The following is a 25,582-nucleotide window of genomic DNA, read 5'->3' as shown; positions in this document are numbered from 1 at the left end:
ATGAAGAAATATCATAAAACAAAAAAATTGTCCAACTGGCGGACTGACTTTTGAACATCAACTGGTATCAAATTCCCATATAAATTTTAGGAGCTCTAATTGGATACTATTTTCGAATATGCTGGAGTTAGTTTTGTATACTCTCAGTTACCATCCGTTAACTTCAGGTTCAGGCTTCCTGACCATTGCAACATCTTCCAAGCAGAAGTGGCTGCACTAAATGTTGCAGTGGATGTACCTCTTCGGAGCGCTATACTTTTCAGTGTGTTGTCCATGATTTCGATAGTACACCGGGTATACTAAACTCGCTAACCGAGACTAGTGAAGGGAGCTCTCGACTCCTAACCTCTGGCATTGTATACCTTCATAATTAGTCTTGTTTAGTGTCTGGCCAAAGCGGAACCTCAAGTAAATACAAAACGGATGAGTCATTCCCACGACAGCTGGGTCTACGGAACTGGAACCAACCCGTGTTTTCATTACGCCAAAGAATGTAAACTCGCCCGTATTCTGTCACTAAGATAACAACAAGAAAAACAAAGTTGAACTTACTAGTTTAGGTACTTCTGTCTCACTGGTTATAGAATGGACTCGGGTAAGAGCACCACTGTAGGATGGTTGGACCTCAGCGAAGTGGTCGTATACTAGTAATTGTGCGCTAACAAGCTCATTCTGGGTCAGGTAAAATCATGAAAAGTCTAGGTAGCTCCTAGCTCTCAGCAAAGTTTACATTTCGACAGTTGTAGGAGTACTAACGGGACACAACCCAATCGAGATTCATGTGATATGCCAGTTGATAAGTTGTTTAGAAGAAGATGATATATAATCATCTCAATGCATTCTTACCGAATGTCCGGCCTTTGCTAGATCAAGGCCAAAATACTTCGGATCTCAAACCTGTAGACATCCAACTGAAATGATGGGAATATGAATAATATATCTGGAAGATTATAATCGCTCAAGGTACTTTGTCGAGAATTAATATCCAAATACAAGACTATTTACCTGATTTCACAAAGGAATCCAGAAATTAATCCAAGTGTGATTCCCAGACACACCTAGCCGCAAAATACCCTTCATTACTTAAACAAGTGTTTTTTTTTACCAAAGTACTTCGCAAAATCAAGCCAAAAATAGCGATTTTCTGATTTTTCGATATTGTTATATCAAATGAATGGCTTTCTCAAAAACTTCACACACTCTCGAACACTATCTCTTCATTGTAGGTAAAATTTCTTACCCAGCGTTCTATTTAGGTTTGAGATTCAGTAGAGGTCACATTGCCTTGATAAAATAGTATATTATTCTTACTAAAATTGAAACGGGTTTCCTCGATTTGATACTTCAAACATTTCAAAATGCTTTTCAGTAGATGAAACGCCTAGTTTTAAGCAGGCATCACAAACTATAGACCATAGCTCGCTGTCTCTTTCCATGTTTTTAATTTGGTTCATCGAGTTTTCATTCACTAGAGTATCGATATCTTGATCGGCTGCATTTTAGGCTTATCAAAATATTTTTTTAGGGTTTTAGGATTTTTGTTGTTTTTATTGTAAGAGTTTCGCATTTTCGATTTTTTTTTAATTTTCAAATATTTTACAAAATATTAAATTTTTCGTTTGTGTGAAATTTTTTTTTTTAATTAAATACCACAGGTACTCTGCATATCTATTTTTTTCTTCATTTTGCTCCTCATTTACTCCTACTAAATAAGACATCATAATTTCACAACTCACAAGCTCACCATCATTATTTATGCAAATTAAAGCACAAGAAATGATTAAAAGTTCAAATAATACACACCGTTGTACATACCTTACTCAATTAAGAATTTCCCCTCAGGTATTCGATTATGACTGGGGACTGCAGGATGATTTCATGGGTTCCGCACAAATCGATTTGACGACATTAGAGTTGGGCAAAGCGGAGGACCTCTGCCTGCCATTGCATGACTTAAATCATCCAGAGCGTCAAATGGGTGAAATACTCGTAAATCTAACGCTTTGGCCGCGCAGTCAAGAGGATAAGGAAATGGTGAGTTAACAGCAATTAAAACCATATTTAATTTGTCTTTAAGCGCACGCAGCGAGGACGCAATAAAAGCAAAGCAAACGACGAAAACGTGCAATATTTAAACGATTTAATTATGTTATGTGAGTAGTGAACTCAGTGTTGCGGCAACTCATTGGTGCAATACGCTAGCGTAGTTCAGAGTTCAGACAACGTGAGTGACACCTCTGCTAGTCATTTATCACTTTTGTGCTGCTTTGCGACTGCTTTGTTTTATGTGCTGCACGTGTGAGAATAAAATTCGTTGAGTAGCGGAAAAGTGCGTGAAAATTGAATATGGAAGTAGCAGAGCTGTCAGAAAACATAAACCGTTAGTTTAGCAAATATGATCTGTTTGCTGTGGAAGCGACTTGCTGACTTGTAGATGTTGTTGGTTCGGTGCGGGTGATTTGTATTGTTTTCATTTTTCATTAGTATGAAATTAATTCATCTTTTCTTTTACTTTTTGCACAAAAATAAAATTAATTCACTTTAGCTCGCAATATTTGTATTTTTTCGGTTGGACCATCTACCCTTTTTTCGTTTTCAATTCCCTTGAAATGAATTACGTGCGTAGTAAATGCTTGAAGTGCTTTGGGAATGTGGTTTCGAATAAATTCCCACCGCAATAAAATTTATAGGTCTTTTGAGATATGCTGTTTATAGCAATACGTTCTGCTTCGTCAAACAAATGTTACAATAAATAAGTTACTTATAATAACAAGTGAAACCTTACACTCATTAATAACTCTTTGTGGCAGAGTTGCCTTTAAAAAAAATGTAATTTTTTTTGTTTTTATGCCCAAAGTAGTGAAAAAATTCTAGAACAGTATTTCCGCTTAATTGGTGTTTTAAAATTATTTTCGTGGCCTTTTTACTGATCCGAAAAAATGATTTCTTGTAGCTTTTAGTGTTGACGACCAGTTTTCCAACTTACTTCACTAACATGATGACTCTGAATCAGAGTCTGTTTTGAGTTGAGATAATAAGATTAAACTACTCAATGAAGTTAAATTTTTTCATACAATCGAACTGAAGACTTTAGGAAAATAAAATTTCTTATTAATAAAGTTGACTATAATAAGATTTCTTCGGACATTGATATAGTTGCTAGATCTACATAAAATGCACGAAAAATTATTAAATTTCGGAGGAAAAATTCACAGAATCCAATCCTCAATTGGGTTGGACACTTAACGTCAACCAATCATCTAACCATGGAATCATTGAAAACGACAGTCTTTGTAGTGGAATACTTCATGCTGGAGCACGTTAGATAGATAGATAGAAAATAATTGAGGTTTTGCATAGCGACCTATGGTCTGTTAAGCCTTCTCTTATATCACATATGGTGACAAGGTCCGGCACTCTGAACAATTCCAGGAGCTTGCTTGGCGGGACTGAGGTGATGTGATCCTTGCTCACATAGATGTATCCTAGAGACTTGAGCCGTCTTCTACAAATTGTTGTCTATAATCAGGTGTTCTGGATTTTCCTGTTCCATATCGCAAAACTAGCAGTCTTCGCAAGAGACTATGCCCATGTTGGACAAGAGCTTTCTGAGCCTGTGTAGAGCTCGACAAGGAGATGGAATTTGTCTAGAGGAAGATTGGTTATATCTTTGAAAATTGCCAGGTTGTAGCCTACCAGTAGTAACTTGGCACCCAGATCACGTGTACACGATTGCAAACTGATAGGCAATTCAGCCTCCACAAATAGCGATTTGACCACATAGGCTGAGATCGCTTTTAGTGCCGCTTGACTATCGCTGATTATAGCGATACGCTGGTTGCGATGGAGATTGATTACTGCACACTTACTTCTAGCAAAGACTTCTGCTGGAAAGATGCCCGGAAAACATCCCATTGGTAGGGTAGTTTGGTATGCGGTCCCGCAGTTCCTGCTAAAATGCCTTCCAGTGTTCTGTTGAATGTCTCAACCAGCTCACAGTTCTCTCAACCTAATTTCTGGTCACCAAAATATGTACAGTTAGGAAAAACAGATTAGAAGTTGCTTGGGTGAGCACCGCTACTTCGCTGAAGATGAAAAAAATGGACGCGAAAAGTTTGCCAGGCGATTTTTACAATGAAAATGAACTGTACAGCGAGTTTTCTCGATATTTTTTGTTTTCAATGGAATCACGACAACGAAATCGTTAAGTATTTTGAGGAGTCTGCTTTATCACGAATACAATTATTTGAGCGGCACGAAGCATTCAGTGAAGGGCGTAGAAACATCGAAAACTTATCCCATGCGAGTCGTCCATCTATCTCTCTTAACGACGATTACATGGAATAATGATAAGGAAGAGTGCTTGAAAATCGTGATGTTGCCTTTAGAGAGCTAGCAGAGGATCTTTACATCTCTTATGGCTTGACTAAAGGTATTTTGGTTAAGATTTAGTGTATGAAGCATGTGAATACTAGACTCGTAGTAAACGTCCTGATTCTTTTGCAAAAACGAGGTCGAGTAGAAGCCGCTAATCGGAGGCTCGGTAGCTGATGATGAATGTGATGTCGAAACTATCCAACATTCTAGCAAATATCGCTCCAAAAATGCGACGAAACCGAAAAACCAAAATTCTCTGACCTTCTCCCAGCCGAGGCTTAGTAAGTGTATAGTGTCTGTAGTAAAATTGTCGTTGGCATACTGATTTTGGTTTTCGAGCTATTACGTCTTTAGAGACCCTTAGCTTAGCTATAAAGTAAACAAAATATGTTTTATGTTTGCTATTTGGAGACACTCAAACATAACTAAGAATATATTTTGCCTTTTCTTTACAAAATATCAATAGTATTATTCACAATTAGTTTTCATTTGAAAATCAAATATTATTCTCCCATAAAATAAAATATTATTTCTAGTTTTAAAAATCGTAACACACATATATAAACATATATACTTGTATGTTATTTCCAAAATAATGCTTACAACTTCTCAAACTTGAACTTCATTTCTCCAGCTGGGCGCAAAATCAAATCGTTTACATATTCTAGCGGCTTCTCTCCCACCCAAGTCACACGATAATTGCGAATCAATCTCACTAAAAGCGTTTCCATCTCCAGCTCGGCAAGCCGCTTGCCAATGCATGTGCGTGGACCAAAGCCAAATGGCAAATAAACAAACGGGTTGTGTTTCTGTGAGACTGGGCAGGTGGCTTTGGCTGCCTTAATCCAACGTTCTGGCAAGAATTCTGCACTTCTTTCGAAGTACTCATCACTATTGGAAAGTGACATGGTAGCCATGTAAATGCCAACGCCTTTGGGCACCTTATAGCCGGAGAGCACAATATCGCGACCGGCCAGGCGGAAGTTACCGTTGGCGATAGGCTTTAGGCGTAGCGATTCTTTTATACAAGCGCGCAAATAAGGCATATTTTTGGTATTCTCCTCAGTTAATGGCATTTTTGGATCAGGCAGCAGCTTGAAAAGCTCTTTACGCAGTTCTTCCTGCTTTTCGGGGTTTTGACCCAAAAAGTGTAGCACCGATATAACTGTGGCGGAGGTCTAGAGGTGAATGTGGGCGATATAGAATAGAAAAATAATAATAAGTTTGTAATGATCTACTAGCTTATCGCCTGTTATACATACCGTATCCAAACCGGCCATCAGCATGTCGATAGCCATCACCACAGCCACATTCTTATTGATGCGATAAAGTTTCTCCAGCACACTTCGCGCTTCGTCATTTTGCTCATTTTTGAACTTCTCCATCGCCTTTTCAATATAGAATTTGGTGGCGTCGGTTACATCATCATAAGCTTTCATCAGCTCTTTAAAGCCGGGTGTTTCAACGTACTTCCAAAAGGACGGTGACACATCGTATGTATTGGCCTTATCGAAAAATGTATTCATACCGTCGACAATTTTTAAGACATTAGCATCTGGTTTGTCGCGCGCTAAGAGACCCAAGCGCGTGTTGAGCGCGACCACCGCGACAGACTCGAAAGCCCACATTTTAATTTCCTCGGTAAAATCGGTGGTCAGTTTGCCGGTGTTGTGGTCCAACTTTGAGTCCAATCTGTTTAAGAGTGTAGAAATTTTAAAAGTTTTGACAAGGAAATATGATATCTTATCATCCACTTTTTTGATCACTTTATTAGTAAACTTAAATCAGAGCTCCAAAACTAAATTAGAAACTCATAAATTTACTCCCCAACTTACCTATCCAAAAAATCTTGCGCAATATTGTCGACTGCTGGCAAGTTCTGGCGAATATTCTGTACCTTCATCATAACGGGATTAACTTTATTGCGTATATCGCCCCAAGCTCTGCCTTGTCTGCAAAAAGTTTAAGTAAATAAATAGTATTTTCTGTAGACTAAATATAATTTCTTAAAATTGCACTAGATCTCCAACTTACGACGTCACTAAACCAGCTACGCCTTGAAAAACATCCGGTCGCTTCTTAAGCCGATAATGTCCTAAACTGTCCAAACCTACCCTTACCGGCCAGATGGTTTCATTGCGGTAGACTGTTTCAAAATCTGTCGGATTGAAGGTGAACACAGTGTCGGGTTTACCCAAAATTCCATTGATACGGAATATATCGCCATAACGTTCGCGATAATGTCTTTCCAATATATGCATGTTAGTTTTATGTAGAAGGCCTAGGTAGAATATAGTTATTTAATACATTTGAGTAACGGTGTTGAATCATACTTGGTACCTCCTGGTAATTGATCTCGCAACATCCGAAAGCTGCTAGGGCCAGGAATCTGCTTGTAATCTTTCGCATTTACCCATTCGGGGTCCTCACGTGTTTCCTCCTTTGTTTCGAAATGCTCAAGAACCACCTTAAATGGTTATAATAGTAATAAATATGCTTTAAATATAGCTTTCGTGTTTTTAAAAGGTTCTTTTCACTATTGAGTAGCAAATATAAGAAAACGAAAAGAAGATGAAAGATATTAATTACTCTTTCTCGCTAAAATTCCTGTACAGTAAGTAACACGATTGTGTTTTTTATATTATTTTGAAAGAAAATTATATTTCGATTTGAAAAGAGAATCAGTACATGGATTGTGTTCCAACAGGGCAATGTCAGGCCATGTACATATATCGATTGTGACTCGGTGTGTTCTAGGAGCTTGATTGAGAAATTCATACTCATCCACCTTATAGCTTGGACCTGGCTTAAAGTAATTACTACTTGTTTCCTTCTATGGCGAAAGATTTTGCTGGTAGAACATTTGCCTCAAGAGAAGCTAATGAATATTTATTGACCCAATATTTTGCAATAGGAGCAAGGGTTTTTATGAGAGTAGCCTTTTGAATATACTTTGTTAACATCGAACAAAACGCTGTATATTTCACCTAAATCGGATAATTTTAACTATGCTTAGTAAAACTTTCAGCAGAGAACGTACATATATTATAGAGAAGGCAGAGAATATAAAACAATATTTTAAATAAAACAATATTTTATGTTCTCTCTCTCATTGTTATTTGCTCTCTGGCTAATATTGTCTGAGTCGTGAACCTTCTCTATGAGACACGTTCTTTGCCTTCAGTTTAGCACGATGTGAGTTCAGAAGTGCTAGTCTTATTTAGCTATGCCCAAACAGTTCACATACTATAGCATTTACTATATGTGGGTATATAAATTCCCTACAGGGCGTTCAATCTTTTCGAGTTGTTTGTAAACAAACGCCGCTGAGTACTCGCATTAATGTATAATTTAGTAAGAGAAACTGGGAGGTGTGGAAAGCACAACTTGTTATTCTCTAATTTGCGAGTATGAGATTTACACAGGTAATATTGTTGTAAGCATAAGCATAAAAAATCAAAGCAAACAAATCTATTAAAAATAGTTTACTATAATTATTGTTTTTGTGAACACGATACATTACTCATGTGGTGTTAAACTCACTATCTTGCATGACCGCGCAAAATATTTGTTATCATTTAAGCTTTATCAGCCTCTATCAAAATATATTTTTATACCCTGAACAGGAAATATAAAGTTTAGCACCAAATTTGTAGCACACAGAAGAATAAACCAAAGATCTACAAATATAAATACGTAAATATATATACTTTTATATATGATCAGTTGAGTCGATTAAGCTAACCAGCCAACACAGATGCCTCTCTTTCTGTCTGTATATACGCAAACTAGTCCCTCAGTTTTTGAGAAATCGATCAGAAATTTTTCATACATCCTTTTCTCCTCAATAAACTGCTCATTTGCCGGAATCGTCGATATTAAACAACTATAACATACAACTGCCATACAAACTCAAAGAATTCAGAACTTGTATGGAAAACTTTTTTATTCCACGAAATACCTTTACGAAATTCGGCATGGATTATTGTCTAAAGCAATGGTACATATTCAGATCGAATCCGTATAGCTTCTGTACAAAATGTTAGGTTAAAATGGCGTTCATTAAGAAATCTTCTGTGTAGGTATAGGGTATTTTATCTTCGGTGCAAGCAAACTTAATGTTTTCCTTGTTTTATACCTAAATATTTTTAATGGTAATGATGACTCTGCAAAAATAACGAACTGCGTATTTTTTTTTTACTGTGGGTGTGATAGAAATTGGTAAATAAAAACTAAAACTGATTTCTCAAATCACTATACATATATATATATATATATATATTCGTAAAATTCGGACTAATATCATTTGGAAGAAGAAAAGTTAATACTTTAGTACTATGTGACTCATTAGCTTGTACTACTTGTACTATACTAAGCTAACCTAAGCTTTAGTAAACAAAATCTCAATTATTACCTAACATATAATGAACAGAGATTGATTTTACTTCTTTAAAAGTAAATAATATAAATAATCACTTACATGTTGAGCGCGCGGCAAACTATTAGACAGCTGACGCACCAACAGCTGATCCATTACGCATTTTGTCGCCTGCTGGCTACTGCCGGCGTACAAAAGTGTAAACTTTGATATCATTACTGTTGATTACTTTTAAATAATACTCGTAATAAATGTAAAAAATGGTTTTAAAAAGTTTAAGCACAAGACAAAAAAACTAAAAATATGTTCTATATCACAGAATTATGCGCAGCAATATTTAAAATTATTTAGATATTTGTGACTGATTAAGTTTATTTATTAACTGAATGTGTTGGCTAGTAGCGAAGAGTAAAGCTAAACTAAGCAGCAAATATAATTTTAGCAATGCAAAACCAAAAAGAAAACATTAATAGTTGGAAGCTTTCACTCTATCAAATACAGGGTGGGAAACAAAGGTTATTAGTTCGCTTGAAAGTTGTTGTTGTTAGAAAGTTTAACTTAATTTTATTATGAGAACGCTTAAATAGTTCCATTTATTGTTAGTATGAGGTAGAATTATATTTTTATTAAATTTTTGTTTTTAATACTCATTGCAATTGAGTTATAGGAACATAAGAAAAATTTACTTAACTCAAGAAAAAGTTAAGAAATAAAAATAAAAAAAACCTTAAAATATTTTCACTGCTTCTACTATTGGATTAAATTGGAAATTTTAACTAAAAGTTGGGAAATGAAAAATAAAAAAATGCTTAAAATATTTTCACTGCCTTCACTGTTGTACCCTGTATTATAAGCGCACCTAATTTCCGCGTTATTATAAAAGCTTCAATGAAAAGCTCTTTAACGTCGACCATCTAACGCACATTTACATATATAGTTTATTAATCTTGCTAACAAAATTCGCTTGTACTTTACATAAACAAGTTGTGCTTTTGCGAGCCTGTAGGTAGCCGGTTCGGTTCCTACGTCTGACTTTTAGCATCCGAAATTTACTATTAAAATTGGATATGTTTAGTTATTTACATAAAAAGGTTTTATACAAGTTTCTTTAACGAATTTTTGTATTTTGAAGTTTTCATAGAGCATTTTTTATGTAAATTCCATATATTCGTATACCCATTATACGTGAAAAGTCGGGCCCTCAGTTTTGTATGCGCTGTATGATTAATTTAACCGTAGTACGAATGTATACTAGAACCCTATGTGTTATTTTAAATTTAATAATATACATATTTGTATACTATTCCTGTTTATATTACATTCATGATACATATTTGTACACAACTCGTCAGCAAATTGGTTGCACAAGACTTTTACTTGACTTTTTATATTCTGTAAAAGTTGCATTTTAACTTTTTCAAAGGATTATCTGCCATTTGGATAACAATATTAAGCTCAAAAACCTATATTTAGCCGTAAACTAATTCATCTCGGTCACATTAGTTTGTATTGTGCTACCTAAATACTCCTCAGTATTGATCAAAAAGACTCTCAAAAGCTCACGCGGAGTCCAGAGATACAGGCTAAAGTGCAAGGGAATAACAGGATCCAATTCATTCCCAATCTGACAAAGGTGCCCGCTATCCGCACTACACTCTGTGACGCAGTTATCTAAATTTTCTGGAATGCTGTAAGGAAAAGGAGAATCGCAGCATGTACCAGTAGGGAGGCTATTACCCAGTGTTTTATGACGATCTGCGAAGCAATGCCGGCTGTATTGACAGGTTCTATATAAGGAATGACATTCATCGCAATTGTTGGTGCTGTTCATAGTGCACCACAGATACCAAAGAGAGACGGTTTTGATACACGTTCAAGCTTTTTAGCGCAGAACTCGTTGAATTTATATTATTATTTTTCGCTCAAAGAAACTATAACTTTCTCTCATATTATCATATATAGAGTGATACATTTTGAGGTTCCATACTTTTTAAAGAAACAGAAACTTCAAATTTAATAGGGAAAAGATCTAACGGTGCGATATCACACGATCTTGGTGGCCAATGGACCTGCCCAAAACGTGAAATTATCTGCTCACCGAAGTGTTCTCTCAATAAATCCATTGACTGATGCGATGTGTGGGAAGTGGTGCCGTCTTGCTGAAACCAAATAACGGTCGTCATTGACAGTTACTTTCTCACTGGCATCATTTTTGCAGAAATATGGACCGATGACTCGACCGATTTATAAACCACACAAACCGTTGTTTTTTTCTGCATCAAATGGCAGCTTTTGAATCTCCTCAGATTGCTCTTTATCCCAAATGTGGCAATTTTACTTGTTTACATACCCATTGAGCTAGAAGTGGGCCTCATCGCTGAACACAATTTGGCTCGAAAACGACTTTTCTTCTTAGAACTTTCCCAGAGCCCATGGAGCGAAACGATGTGGCTTGGAAGGTGGAGCGGTTTGAATTCTTACACACACACGTCGTTCCACACGTCAGTCCGAGTTGATGTTTTTACCAATTCTCTGTAAGGAGCCATAAAGAAGAGTTTAGTTTAAGTGGTTACATGGTTTTCCTAGAACATAAAACGGCCTATTTTCCATAATTTTTCTGTTTTCATATAAAAAATGATATATTTAATTCAAGCTTTTTATTATTACAAGATCGATATATTCAAACTATTTTGGGAAATTTTCAAATTTTCAATACGTTGACATCAGAACTTCTTACGGGATCAGTAAAATTAAAATGTCAAAAGTACCTACCTTAATTATGTCCGTAAACTAAGTATTGGATAAACTAAAACCAAATAAGGCGAAAATTGTATTTTTTTGCTTACGTTTAAAAAAAAAATGCAAATTTTCGTGATTATTTCTGGAGGTTTTTATTTTAAAATGGATGTAATTGAAAAAAAAATTGTACAATCAAGACCTTGTAAATAATATTTTGAAGACCTGTGTACAATTACATTGAAATCGTTTCAGTAGTTCACGAAATTTTGACAATCGTCTTTAAAAAATCAGTTTCGAGAAAAACGAGTTCAAAGTTTTTAGTGACTAAACCATAGCTGACCTCAGACCCGCTACTTTTCTAGGCTGTATCTCAAAAACTAGTATTTGAATCGACTTGAGGCTAATAACATTGAGACATTTTAGCATGAAATAAGAACATAAAAACTCTTTTTTTTTAAGCTATTAAACCAACTTCAGGGGTTACAGTAGAAGTAGACGTGATTCCTCGAACTGTTACTCATAGCATCGCGTGTATAATAACTTCAACCACAAGGACAGCTTTTACGTAGCAGTATTAATTAACCGCATCATATAAATTCTAAATTGCATATGCGCCACTGTTTCTAAGTGTAAGTAAATAGTCAGGCAAAAATTTATAGCACTCATGCGATCATATAGGAATATAGCAATTACAGGTGTTCATGTGAAAAATTACAAAAGATATTGCATACATTTATCACTTTTTTCACAAATGCAAGCACTAATGTAACGAATACCTGTGGATACTAAAAAGCGAAAGTAAATTAGTTTATTATATACGATCATAACCGTGGATAAAATGTTCCTGCTAGAAATTGGTGTTGAAACACTGTGAATGGCATACCTTTAAGCAACATCACAGGTTACTGTAACAGCATGAGATCATTTATGAAAAAGCAAATTTCGATTTACTGAGGAAAGAAACTACACAAATAAAGCCGATTGTAGGGAGTAATAATCACCAGTAAACTTCGGCGACTGCTTTCAAGACTACATCAATGTTTCCTCTCATACAAAAAACAGACGAAAAATAAAAGATGAGTCACCTAATGTTGAGTGCTGCTGGGGTAATAGTCTATAGTCTGTTAAAAATACGAGTCCATCAGGGTAACGTTGAAGCGACTCGAAGGGAAGTGGTATCAAATTGGAGAATTTTTCCACCATATATGATGAATTAGAAGATTTTATTATCCTTTGAAAAATAGTATTAGTCTCTTAGTAGTCCTCGTTTAACTATGTATGAAGCCTTCAGTGAAGATTGGAAATAAGCAATACTTCTATAACTCATATTTGCCCCAATGGTATAGTAAAGTATATTTTAATGTACTAATAAGCCCAATATCTGTACAAGCATAAACTCTGGGAGCGATGCTATCTCACGTTCATATATAACGGCAATGCCGATAGTGCCCGTGATGCTAATGTGCGTACTTATCGGCAACCATGGCAATGTAGTTATAATTAAAAGTTTAAACAAATCCACAAATGCCAAATGACATGGTTAAATATTGACATTCCATAAACATAAATATGTACAGGTGAAACTCCAAGTTTAGGGTCAACCCACGCACACACAAGAAATACAAATAAACATAACAAATCATTTGCATAGTAAGACGACCACAGGTGGAAGTGACAAACATTGTATCGGAGATTGCAAAATTAAAGCTTAAAACGCCAACAAATATTGCCTTTATGCTACGATCGCTGCTCGCTGAATATCGGCAATTATTTACATATGTACATATATTGAAAAAGAGAAAATAAAAACAGCTCAATTTGAGTACATATTTACATGTAGATATTGGCACTTAGTGTTTCTATAGACAGGAGCGCATTCAAGCAAAACATCAGCGAGGCCGCGTAAGAAAGGGGCGATGCAAAGAGTAATACAGTTCCACTTGAGTCAATTTGTATGTTTTGAAATTACAAGTAATTTAATTCGAGTACGAGTTGAGTAGGTTCTCCTATCGAGTCACTCAAAATATATTTTTTATCACTTCACCGAAATGATAGCGCCCCAAAATCAGCTCGTACTTCATTTCGTGTATTAAATACGACCATGTTCTGATGTCTCAACAATACTCGCAACGACAATTTAGTTTAATTTTGCATAGCTTTTGAAACCGAGGGCAAAGGTTCAGTTATAGTTGGAGCAATTTTCAACTCTTTCCTACATATATTTTTTTATGTCGCCTCATAAAAGACGCACGATGTTTGTATCTGTAATTTTTCAAAAATCCCAAGTATGACTCCTCGCTTCCATTGTGCGAGCTCGTAATGACTCCGCTAGTCATTGTTCTTCGTTTATTTACTTACATACGAGTGCGTATATGCATGCTCACATGCTGAAATAGTAATTACCCTGCAGGAAAGCAATAGACGAAATGACTTATATATGTATGAGATGAAATATTAATTCTTCTTTTCGGAGACTAATCGTTATTTTTAACAGAACCGAAGCTGTAATACAGGCACTTTTCGAAAATAAATACATTTCCTTGTAGCTGCTGATTTTGCTTAGTTAGTTTGTTGTTTCAACAGTTACCTAGTTCCCATTAGGGTTTTAAAGATTAGCTAAGTTTTCGTCGACGTCATCCAACGTGCTGTTTCGAGGGGGCGGACCAAAGGTGGAGTGGTGTCAGATGAGTGGGGTTGGTGGGGCATGCTAAGAGGTGGCCATTGTCATGCGGAGACTCATTGCACGCTGGACATATGTTGGATATGGCGGGGTCTATTCTGGATAACGTCCGGTGTGTTTAACGTGGGTACCAGCTGACCACAGCCGTAGGCGCTCTCTATTCTGGATAAGTAGGAGTTTAACCTGCTACAGTATCCACGAACGACACCCACAACAGCCGGTTCTACGCACCGGAATTGGCCCAGATTTTATTCGGAGATCTAACCCCTTTTACATTGGTAAGTCTTATTGGTCAGTTTGTATGGCAGTTTTACGATATAGTGATCCGATTAAAAATATAGAGTCGGAGCTTATTGAGTTGCTCCGACGTGTCTTTCTGGATGTTATAAACTTCATTTCAGTTTCCTCTACCCCACTATTCTTCATATTGGATAATCATCTGTTATCTTTGAAATATGCATGAGAAACCTTAAATTATAAATTCAGAAATTTTTCAAAAAAATATACATACAAGGTGCTTTCCAAAGTAAAAAGGAGTTTAAAAAAACAGAACAAATGGTTTTTCGGCAAAATAAATTTATTTTATTCAAAATAGTCTCCTTTTACTTCACAGCTTTTCGCTCCTTGTTCGAAGCTCATTTTTGCACCGATAACACAAACATACTGACACTTAAAACGCAATAACTTTTTCCAATCAATGAAATGTCATGAAATTCTCATTGGACTATCAATAAAGATAGCAGATTCTAACGCACCAGTCGACATATAGATGGCGCTACCAGGGGGCGCTATATTTCTGTTTACTTTGGAACGCACCTTGTGACCTAAAATGCAAAACAACGTAACAACATTTTTCAAAAGTTTACGGGCGAAGGAAAAACGATATAATAGAAGCCACTCATATTGAAACAAAATTTGAGTTTTGGTTATAAAATAGTTATATATTGGTTAAATATTGGTTGTAAAATTGGTTATATATTGGTTATATCTGACAGCGGAAGCTGAAAATTTTATGCTACGTATATGTAATATTATATGATGTAGTGAATCGTAATAAAACAAACTCAGTTTCAATTATTTTAATAATACGTTGTTTTGTATTTAGCTTTCATTTCCAACAGGGCACGCATACATTATTGTAATATAGTAGTTGTATTATCGACAGAGCGTGAATTAGCCGCTGTTGCAAGCTAAAGCTTTATCTACAGCGCTCCAGTAGTTGAGTAAGCAAGCAAATGGGTTCGACTTGAAATTAGTATTGCGCGAAAAGATTCAGGCGGCGGTAATAAATTTGTGACGGGTACATTGCTAAACAAGCTCAAACCAAAAGTGAAGAAAAAAACTATGGAAATTTATTTCTAAAACAATTTCCAGTCGGAGCAGTTCAAAACTGTAGTGCAAAAGCAAAAAAAAATATTTTTTTCATTTGAAATCTTGAAATCAACTTGTTGTCTCCTCAAGCTTCCGCCATGGAGAGCTTTGCAACAGGCGGCAGTGATAATAGCAGCGAAAAGACGTGCGCCAAAAATAGCGTCGTGTTTTACGCCAATTCAAATAGCATTAAAATCACAGAAAATTCAAATCGGACGATGGATAAAACCAAGAAAAGCAGCAGTCTGCAAGTGGCTGGCAGCAGCAGGCCGTTGGGTAAATGCACCTCGGAATTGTTGATGCAACGGCTGCGACGCAAACGCTCCGTCGTGCGGCAACGACTGCAAATGGAGTTCAGTGAGTTAATGGAGGTATGAGAGCGGGTGTAGTGGGATTGAGGGGGTATAAAGTGAGAGACAGCTGCCTAGTTGAGTTTTTAGTGGGTTAGTTGGTCGAATTGAACACAGCAGATTCATTTGATTTTTTTTCAATTACTTCCTGCTCCGTCTGACCTTGTTGGTGCACGGTTTCATTAAACGTGGTTAAATAATATAGTTGACTTTTGATGTCTAACGAATTTTTGCAATGTCTACTTTTATTCACAGCACTTTCAGCGCAACACTAAATTGGCCGAATCATCGAAGCGTCTGAAATCACAGATCTGGAGCTCGGTCGTCACGATATTGTTGGTCAAAGCCAAAGATCTGCCATTGGCCGACGATGGCAGCAAACTTACCGATATACATATTAAATTCAGGTGGGTTCAATTTAGACCACAAAACTACGCATTTAGTTACCAAAAACTAAAAATTTTCTTCGCAAATTTACACTCCACCTTCTTTCTCTCTTTTTCATATGCCAGACTCGGCAATGAGAAGTACAAAAGTAAGTCTTCCTGGACCGAACGTTGGCTGGAGCAATTCGATTTGCATCTCTTCGATGATGACCAAAATCTGGAAATCTCGCTTTGGAATCGCAATGCGCTCTACGGCAAAGCCAACATCGATTTGAGCGTGTTCCAACGTGAGACCACACATGGCATTTGGCGTGCCTTTGAAGACTGTTCCGGTGAAGTGTTTCTTATGTTGACCATAAGCGGCACTACCGCTCTAGAAACAATTACCGATCTCAAAGCGTACAAGGAGGATCCACGTGAGATGAAAATCATGCGCGATCGTTATCGTTGGCATCGTTGTTTTCAGAATTTACGCGATGTCGGACATCTGACAGTAAAAGTGTTCGGTGCGACGGGTTTGGCGGCAGCAGACATCGGCGGCAAGTCCGACCCATTTTGTGTGCTCGAGTTGGGTAATGCGCGTTTGCAGACACAAACCGAATACAAGACGCTAACGCCGACGTGGAATAAAATTTTTACCTTGTAAGTGGAAATATGTGTGAAGAGAGGCTATGATTTTTGAGTTTCACAGAGATAAAAAAAATTGAAACTTAGGTATGGTTTCTTAAGTTAATTTGTGTTTCCAAAACTTATATTCTTCGAATTTATACATCTAAATAGTGGTAAAAGTTCGGCATGGCTTACAATAAAGAAACTCAGTTCTATAATGTTTGATCTCAAAACATACTTCCATATCTCTTTTATCCGTCAGTAATGTCAAGGACGTCACGCAAGTACTTGAGATAACTGTCTATGACGAGGATCGTGATCATCGTGTCGAATTTTTGGGGAAGCTGGCAATTCCACTGCTGCGCATCAAAAATGGTGTCAAACGTTGGTATACTCTAAAAGACAAAAATCTTTGCGCGCGGGCCAAAGGATTATCGCCACAGGTAAGTTCCGATTACCAACATTTTAGATTTTAGCGGACCTCGCGAACCTACTGATTTCCACAGAACTTTTCCTGAAGTATAACTAAATTATTTTTCTTCTCTCAAACCACAGATCTGTCTTGAGATGACCGTACTTTGGAATGATGTGCGCGCCATTTGTCGTATATTACAGCCGAAAGAGGAGAAACTGATACAACAGGAAGCGAAATTCAAGCGTCAACTCTTTCTACGAAACGTCAATAGACTGAAAGTGATAATTATGTATATCTTGGATGCGGCGCGTTACGTACAGTAAGTAATAAACTGAAATTAAGAAGTTAAGCACATCGCGTGTTTTACATTAATTGCTTTCTTTCTTTCACTTTGCATTCGCAGAAGTTGCTTTGAATGGGAGTCACCGTTGCGCTCAGCCATTGCTTTTGCACTGTGGATATTGGCCTGCGTCTATGGCAATTTGGCGACTGTGCCATTAGTCTTGCTGCTAATCATAATCAAGTGCGTTGCCGTGTTTGCAATATTTTATGTATTCGCAAGTATTTACTTCAATATTTATGCTCTTACAGAAACTGGTTGGTGCGCATGATTACCGGTACGAGTAATGATCCTGCCGCTGGCTACTATGATTATGACTACGATGAGGATGACGATGATGATAAGGAGAAGGAGGAGAAGAAATCGATTAAAGAGCGTCTACAAACCATACAGGAAGTCTCACAAACGGTGCAAAACACGATTGGCTATCTGGCGTCGCTAGGCGAAAGCACTAAAAAGTAAGTGCGAATTACCTGTGCAGGTCTGAGTGGGGGGAAGTTAGAGTGGCTTGGTATTTAGGCAAGTTTTCGATTAGTCATGGAGTTCAAAGTTTGCACAATTGCCAATTAAGAAAAGATTCCCACTTTGGATGCAACCATCCTATTCTTAAAGTCCAGGTTGTATAAGACTGCTAGGTTGAGCTATTTGGGACAAATATTGAACTTAAAGAATCGAAAAATGATCTTTCGATAAACGGTTAGGAGAGCCATTGCAAAATCTTTTGATTGCACGAACAAGCTAAAGAGTAGTTAAATTGGAAGCTATACTTAAGCTTTCAAAAGCTCTATATTTTCGAAAAGGTCTCTATATTACCTTGCACTTTGTCATATTATTTAAAATTAAATTGTTATAAAAAATTTTAATTTTAGTTATAACTGGAAACATCATAAAGGCTTTCTTAACTAGCAGCGTTGCCACCTTTTGTATCCTAATTTTTCACAGATTCAATTTATAATTATATTTATGCCAAAAACTTATTGAAATTAAAATTAGGTGGCAACTCCAAAATAATAATAACTGTTTTTATAATTTTTCACAATATTATTTTCATATATTAACTCATTTTCAAAGAACTTGAGTTTTCAAACAGGTGGCAGCTCTAAAAATTATAACTAACAATATTTGCTCACCCAATAAACAAAGTTCAAGTTTTTCATATTTTATATTTTTTTGGAATTAAATTTTAAATAAGGTGTCCATAATTCCAACAATTTGAATTTTAAAACAGGTGGCAACTCTAAAAATTACTACTAAAAATATTTGGGCACTCAACAATCAAAAATCAGGTTTTTCTTATCTTATATTATATATTTTATTTAAAATTTTCTAATTGTTTATAATTTTCAACAATTTCAAATTTAATTTTGTTTGTTCTCGCAATATCAACATTTATAGTTTTGCCATATTTTATATGCTCCAACAATTTGAAAGTTTAACCAGGTGATAACCCTAAAAGTTATTAATAAAATTATTATCTCACCCAATAACTAAAAATCCAAGTTTTCTTATTTCATATTTTTTTTATTAAATTTTAAATAAGTGGCAGCTCTAGAAATAGTATTTCTGTCTAAGTTTTTTGAATTGAATTTGCTAAATTTTTTTACGCCGCTATGCATTCTAGCACTTTTAATTTTTCCGTCCCGGAACTGACGTGGCTCGCAGTGGCGCTGCTAGTTGGCGGTATTGTGGTCTTGCACTTCATACCCATACGCTTTCTGCTACTCTTCTGGGGCATTATGAAGTTCTCGCGACGCATTCTACGCCCGAACACGATACCGAATAATGAGCTCTTGGACTTCCTATCACGTGTGCCAGACGATGAACAAATCGTGAGTATCTCAGTTTTAGTTTTATATAGATTTTTTCATGGTTTGAAGCTTTTTTATGCGACACCTTATATTTTCAGAATCAATTCCGTGAACTGCCACCCACAGCGCCCACCGATCAGTCGCGCAATAATCCTAAGAAAAAATTCAAAGCTTCATAGTCCATTGCCAATTTAGATGCCACTGGCGCGCTGCAAAAATTCCAGAGCACGACCGTGTCGCAGCAGATTGGTTTCAATGATGCTGGCGCCGACGCTGGCATGTTGCCGCAACATGTTGGCAGCACAAGAACACGCTCCGTGCGCAACATATTCAAAGCAAGTCGTGACAACTTGAAGCAGCAGCTGAATAAAGCTTACGGTAAAAGCGTAAAAAAATCGAATTAGCGGAAATTGTGTAAATAACAAGTGATCCATACATACTTTAGCATAGAATCTCATCAAAAAAAAAAAAAAAAAACAACAAAAGAATAGTACTACTTATGACTTTATTAAACTAAACTTAATGATTGACTTAAATGTGAACTTTCGAAAACTTAAGCAATTTATTGAAAACACATACAAACCAGGCACTTCCAAGTTCCAAAGCTTACACAATTAATGATATATGATATTCAAACTTATGCAATTAACTGTTGATTACTGATGAAATTAACTGATAATTAATATTTTTACTTACAAATATACACTCATACAATCATTCATATAAGTATTTACGGAATTTATTGAAAAGAGCAAACTACACTATTTACAAAAAAACCAGTTCTTAGCACTTTACTAAAACTATTTCATTCGAAAATTTAATTAGTATAACTGTAAATACAAATATAGTTGCTTAAGTACTTATTAATTCCACTTAAGTCATACCCAAATATTTTTCACAAAATAAATAAATAATTTTTTTAAACAACTAATAGCATAATATTCAAATTGTCAAATTAAAATTGAATTAACAAATACCAAAAACAACAAAAAAATGCTAGCACATACCTAATTATATTGAAATTAATATTTAGCATAGATATTCAAATATTATTTAAGCGATTTGTTACAAGATTTGTGATATTTTCTAAGAGATATATTTATTAGACTCATATTTAATAGGCGCACGAATTTAGTTAACAAATTTTCTAAGCTTAATGAAAGTCAGTATTCCTGCTAATTGTCCCAGCAGTGTAGAAATCTATTATTTAGTTATGATAGTTATGTACAGTTTAATTCATTTGTTCAGGTACAATTTTTATTAGCGAGTAAGAAAACATTTATTTTAACCGCACACGAAGCTTATGCACCATTAAACTATTAACAACAACAGTATTCTAAAAGAAAAATTTTATTTTATTTTATTTTTTTTTTATTTTACTGCAAAGTAAAATTAGAACCCGAAGATTAGATTTTACTAAACTTTTATCAAAAAAATCCATTCCGCTTACTAAAGAAATTTTAGCTCTTTGAATTAAATATCACAAACGAAATCCTGCCATGAAAAAAACTTTTAAGCTTTAAGCTTTTCGTTTACATCTCCTTTGTTATGTTTTTCAACCTCCATATCTTAAAAATCGTTTCCCAACTTTCGGAGGTATCAACAGAATATATAAGCTTCAAAGCTCTATACAAAATGAGTGAAAGCTTTGGGAAAGCTAACATACACTTTTTTTAAGACATCGTCTGTGTGTGAAATTTTAGAAAAATCTAATTTTTTTGTTGCGTTACGGGATAGTAAACACTGTAATAAACATTCTCTTTTGAAATCGAAATTCAAATCGAATGTAGAAATCGAAGAGAGTGGGAAACACTATAGTTGACTTTTTACCGAAAATATCGGCCAATGTGTTTGATATATAATTGAAATTCAGGGATAATCCTTTCCTGAAAGTAGTATATATGTATATGTGTTAAAAATGTCACTCCGATTTCATCGAATTCAGTGAAAGGAGGTCGGGCAACATCATGTTATAACACTCAGTAAAGATGATAATGGCATTTCCTGTCTCATTTCGAAAGAAATAAAGCTCGATGATACCACTTTACCGCAATCCACACTAAACGGTTTATTTTGGGGATGCAATTGCGTTTCCTGAGCCAGACGAGAATTTTACTCACCCCAATGGCGGCAATTTTGTTTGTTGATGAAGCCTTTAGCCACTGAGGAACTTGAACCGTAAGCAAATATTGCCGCCACACGTTGTCATATTCACGTCGTCTCTATTGGTAAACGCTTTAGTTGATTAATTCCCATTGAAAAAAAATTAACATGAAAAATTTCTTCTGCTTCCGGATTCTACCAATAAAACTTGCACCTTTTATGAAAGCTTTGAATTTTGAGCAGAGTGCGGTCGCTGATCACGAGTCAATAACAATAATCACACAAGAATCTTTAAAATGACTAGCACTCTTGCTTTGGAATTATATTCATTTGTTAATTTCAAAACATCGATTTTTTAGCATATTGTATATCGAATGTGCATATATTTTTTAAAATTGTCCGAAAAATGAAAAATATTTGAATCGAAAATAGTTTGAGAGATATTGGCAAAAAAATATTTAAAGAAATTAGACGCGTTTTACTTTAACTGTTGTTTTTGGAGTCGGTGAGAAAAATTTCTTCGAGACGTCTGAATCCCTCGACCTGAAATTTTCACTCGATTTTCTTAGATACATTTTTTGTCAAGTAATTATTGAAAAAATAATATTTTTATTAACAATTTCGATTTTTTTTCGATTGTAAATTTTTTCACGAAAAAACGATTTTTGTTTGGTAAGCCACAATTTAGTCAAAAACAAAAATTTTTACAATTTCTTTGGTCTTTACTTCTAAACTTTTCTTGGTTTGAGATAATTTTAAGTCAGAATAATTTTATCGGGACTTTTTTACAGAGATTCTATTGTTTCAAAAAATTGTCATTAAAAGAATGTTTAATCTATGTGTGTACTTTATTTTTATTTATTTAAAAACATATCACAAAATCAAATTGCATTTTTTAATCTGACTTTACTTTGCATTTTCAAAGTGTCCCCACCAGGTATATAATTTACCATTATAAAATGTCTCATCGGTAGTTATATCTCCATATATACATAATTCGCACGATTATGTATATCGCTACTCTCTTTGAAAAAAATTGAGTTTTACCAGGACAGTCGTGTTTTGTCACAATGTATAATCTCTCTTCGAATGCTTAATATTTTATACTTTATGTTATAATATTTCTTTACATGGTATTAATCGGTCGACTAAATTAGTATTAATTGTTATGCTTAAAATTAACTTTTTATACAGTTATTAGGAATGATCAACACCAGCATACGAGCGAAGAAAACTTTTCACAATAAAACTTTTTGTTGCTTCCAAAACTTTTAAACTAAATTATATGCACACTAAATGGCGTGATCGCTTATCAAATAAGTTTTGTTGTACGCAGCACTGACGGTAGGAATTTGTGGAAAGCTGTCTATTTGAAAAAAGCTTTCGCATTTCTGAGCTTTCCGAGAAAATATTAAGAAAATGTAAAGTTATTTTCAACATCACATTTTAAAAACTTAAAAAATATAAAATAAAATTTATGAAAGAGCTTTTCGAATTTAAAGTTTGGCATTATATTGAAATACTTAATCCGAAAGTTCTCACTGAGCATGAGATATTACACTCTCTCGCTACGTTATGTATATGGTATTTAGTAAAATTTTTTGTTGAGTTAAATGTGGATAAAGAGTTGCTAAGTCCTCACCTTTTCTTGTGAATGTTTTATGTATTTTATATATGTATATACAGGTATATTTCAGTTACACAAACAGTTGCGTACACATGTGTAGTTGGCAAATGCTGGTCTATAAAAATTTAAAAATCTTAATATCTGCAGTCCAACTGATAAGAAAAGCCATGCCGATAAGCTGAGTTCTTGAAGATACCAACAATTCTAAGTGCCAACCCACGCATCGTAAGAGTTTCTTTTGATTTGCTTAAATAGATTATATAAATTTGGCATTAATATAAAATTAATATAAAGACATTAGCTTGTATTTAAAAAATATAATTTTTAATTATATTTAATTTTTAATAAAAAAATGCTCAACACTTAAGTTTATATACAATGAGGTGTACAAGTATATAAGATTTAATATAAAAATATTTCAATAAATGCAATTCTGGTAAGAATTCTAAATACCACAAGTACAGTTATGAATACTTGCAGCTTAAAGCTAAACGCCTCCTTAGTTGTTGGCCTCATTCTTCATGAATTCATAGACAACCGAAAAATCCTTATTGCCCAAACCGTGAGCCTTCAGTGTACGGTATATCTGATGTGACAGAGCGCCCAATGGAATAGGCGTGTTTGTCGCGGTGGCCACACCGGCAGCCAAACCCAAATCCTTAGTAATCAAATCGGTGGAGAAACCGCCAGCATAGTCTCTGTTACTCGGTGCAGTAGGTGTGACGCCGGGCACTGGGTTGTACAGCTCCGACGACCAGCAGCGGCCAGTCGACGAGTTAATGATTTCGGCAAATACATTTGGATCCAAACCTTGGCGTATGGCCAAATTCATGGCCTCCGATGTGCCAATCATGGAAATGGCCAACATCATGTTGTTGCACAATTTCGCCGCCTGACCCATGCCATAGCTGCCACAGTAAGTGATACGTTTGCCCATACCCTCCAGAATGGGTTTAACTGTGTTGTATTCATCTTTCGTACCGCCAACCATGAAGGTCAGTGTGGCCTGCTCAGCACCGGGTACACCACCCGAAACGGGTGCATCAATAAAACGCGCACCCTTATCGCTAATAAACTTCTGCAAGTCTCGCACCAAATTTGGATCGATGGTGGATGAATCGATGAAGACAGTGTTCTTGTTAACGCCATCGGCTGTCATATCGTTATAAGCCTTCCACACGATATCATTATTGGGCAGCATTGTGATCACGTAGTCAGAGTTCTTCGCTAAGTCGGTGGTCTTATCATAGACAGTTGCGCCCTTGGCTTTCAAATTGTCGCAAGCCTGCTTCGAGATATCGAAGACATGCAATTTGTGACCCTGCTTGATCAGATTGCTAGCCATATGACCGCCCATATTGCCGAGTCCGATAAAGCCAACATTCTTGGAGGCAACGGCCTGTGACGACATGGCACGCACCAAAGTTTGGCTCATAGCTTTGGTCACGGGCATTGTGAAGACGATACGTAGCGCCATTTTCCGTACGATTCAATTACCTACAATCGAAAAACAATAACGATTGATCAACTGTGTGTTACGCAATTGATACTTCAAATATTCCACGCAGCCACATAAATAAAAACATATGCATATAGGTATGTAAATACGTATCACCAAGGCGTAAATATTCTCCAAACACTCGCACATATTTATTTATGTAGTGCTCACTATATTTCTACATACCAGTTCTGCAAAAGTTCCACAAAAGCAATCCACGTCGTTCAACGCTCAGCAGCACACTGAACTATCTTCAGCTTTCGTATTGCTGCCTAACCTCCTAGAATGCTAAAAGAACTTATTTGTTTGGAAAACTAAAGTAGCAAATACATACATTGTGACAACAGAGTACGTGGAAATTGTAAATAAAAGGCAAAACATATATTTATTCGTCAATATTTATTTTATATACTTACGTCAACGACTTTTTCAATCATCGAAACACTTTTCATAAAAATTTTTTAAGATGGACTTCAGGTCCTTCAGAGATTTTGTTTTATCTCTTCGATCAACTGAAAATGGATTCCACAAAGCAGAAATTCCAGTTTGAGGAACAATAAAAAATGAAAAACAAATCAAAATACGGAGATCAATTCATTGATTTTTGAATAAAATCGGTCACAATCGATCTTTATGGTCATTTATCGGTACGAGTCGAACAGGAATGCGTTTCATACCCATAATATCCACCAAAATAACTCGAACGGACTCGCGAGAGATGTCGAGCTCTCTTGCCAACTCTGTAACACTTGTCTGAAGATTAGTGTTACCACCACATCTTTCACTCTTTTAATATTTTCATCAGTTGAAAAGGTCGAAGGTCGTCCAGAGTGAGGCATGTCTTCAACGATCTCCCGAACGTATTGAAGATACATTTTTTTACAATTCCGGGTGTTTTTTT

At 35.7% G+C, this 25,582-nt stretch overlaps 3 protein-coding genes across 4 annotated transcripts in view; 1 reads left to right on the top strand and 2 right to left on the bottom strand.

The window, feature by feature from the left end:
• Positions 1-19,941, top strand: part of LOC126754440 (multiple C2 and transmembrane domain-containing protein) — a 33,180-nt gene extending 13,239 nt beyond the window's left edge. Inside the window, exons 5-13 of one of the 2 annotated variants that reach the window (XM_050466398.1) lie at positions 1,843-2,034; positions 16,151-16,302; positions 16,408-16,923; positions 17,153-17,333; positions 17,446-17,624; positions 17,709-17,828; positions 17,897-18,103; positions 19,267-19,474; positions 19,552-19,941. In XM_050466398.1, coding sequence (XP_050322355.1) covers positions 1,843-2,034; positions 16,151-16,302; positions 16,408-16,923; positions 17,153-17,333; positions 17,446-17,624; positions 17,709-17,828; positions 17,897-18,103; positions 19,267-19,474; positions 19,552-19,632 — 1,836 coding nt within the window. In that variant the 3' untranslated portion in view covers positions 19,633-19,941. Of the gene's footprint in view, positions 1-1,842; positions 2,035-15,351; positions 15,917-16,150; positions 16,303-16,407; positions 16,924-17,152; positions 17,334-17,445; positions 17,625-17,708; positions 17,829-17,896; positions 18,104-19,266; positions 19,475-19,551 lie in introns of those variants that run through there. The other variant, XM_050466399.1, reaches the window with a different exon arrangement.
• On the bottom strand, positions 4,844-9,154 carry LOC126754441 (probable cytochrome P450 12b2, mitochondrial). Its single transcript, XM_050466400.1, has 6 exons — positions 8,858-9,154; positions 6,718-6,844; positions 6,412-6,658; positions 6,213-6,329; positions 5,640-6,069; positions 4,844-5,555 (listed from the first exon to the last, which is right to left on the bottom strand). Exons 1-6 carry the CDS (start codon positions 8,969-8,971, stop codon positions 4,977-4,979), a joined length of 1,614 nt encoding a protein of 537 aa, XP_050322357.1. The 5' UTR covers positions 8,972-9,154; the 3' UTR covers positions 4,844-4,976.
• A 3,544-nt stretch (positions 19,942-23,485) lies between the features above and the next one.
• LOC126755725 (probable 3-hydroxyisobutyrate dehydrogenase, mitochondrial) lies at positions 23,486-24,964 on the bottom strand. Its single transcript, XM_050468469.1, has 2 exons — positions 24,868-24,964; positions 23,486-24,680 (listed from the first exon to the last, which is right to left on the bottom strand). Exon 2 carries the CDS (start codon positions 24,658-24,660, stop codon positions 23,683-23,685), a length of 978 nt encoding a protein of 325 aa, XP_050324426.1. The 5' UTR covers positions 24,661-24,680; positions 24,868-24,964; the 3' UTR covers positions 23,486-23,682.
• Between the last annotated feature and the right edge of the window lie 618 nt (positions 24,965-25,582).

The sequence above is a fragment of the Bactrocera neohumeralis genome, chromosome 4 (genome assembly GCF_024586455.1).
Source record: "Bactrocera neohumeralis isolate Rockhampton chromosome 4, APGP_CSIRO_Bneo_wtdbg2-racon-allhic-juicebox.fasta_v2, whole genome shotgun sequence".
Lineage (NCBI taxonomy): Eukaryota > Metazoa > Arthropoda > Insecta > Diptera > Tephritidae > Bactrocera > Bactrocera neohumeralis.
The sequence above is the reverse complement of the archived record's forward strand: the minus strand, read 5'-3'. Positions and strand labels throughout refer to the sequence as shown.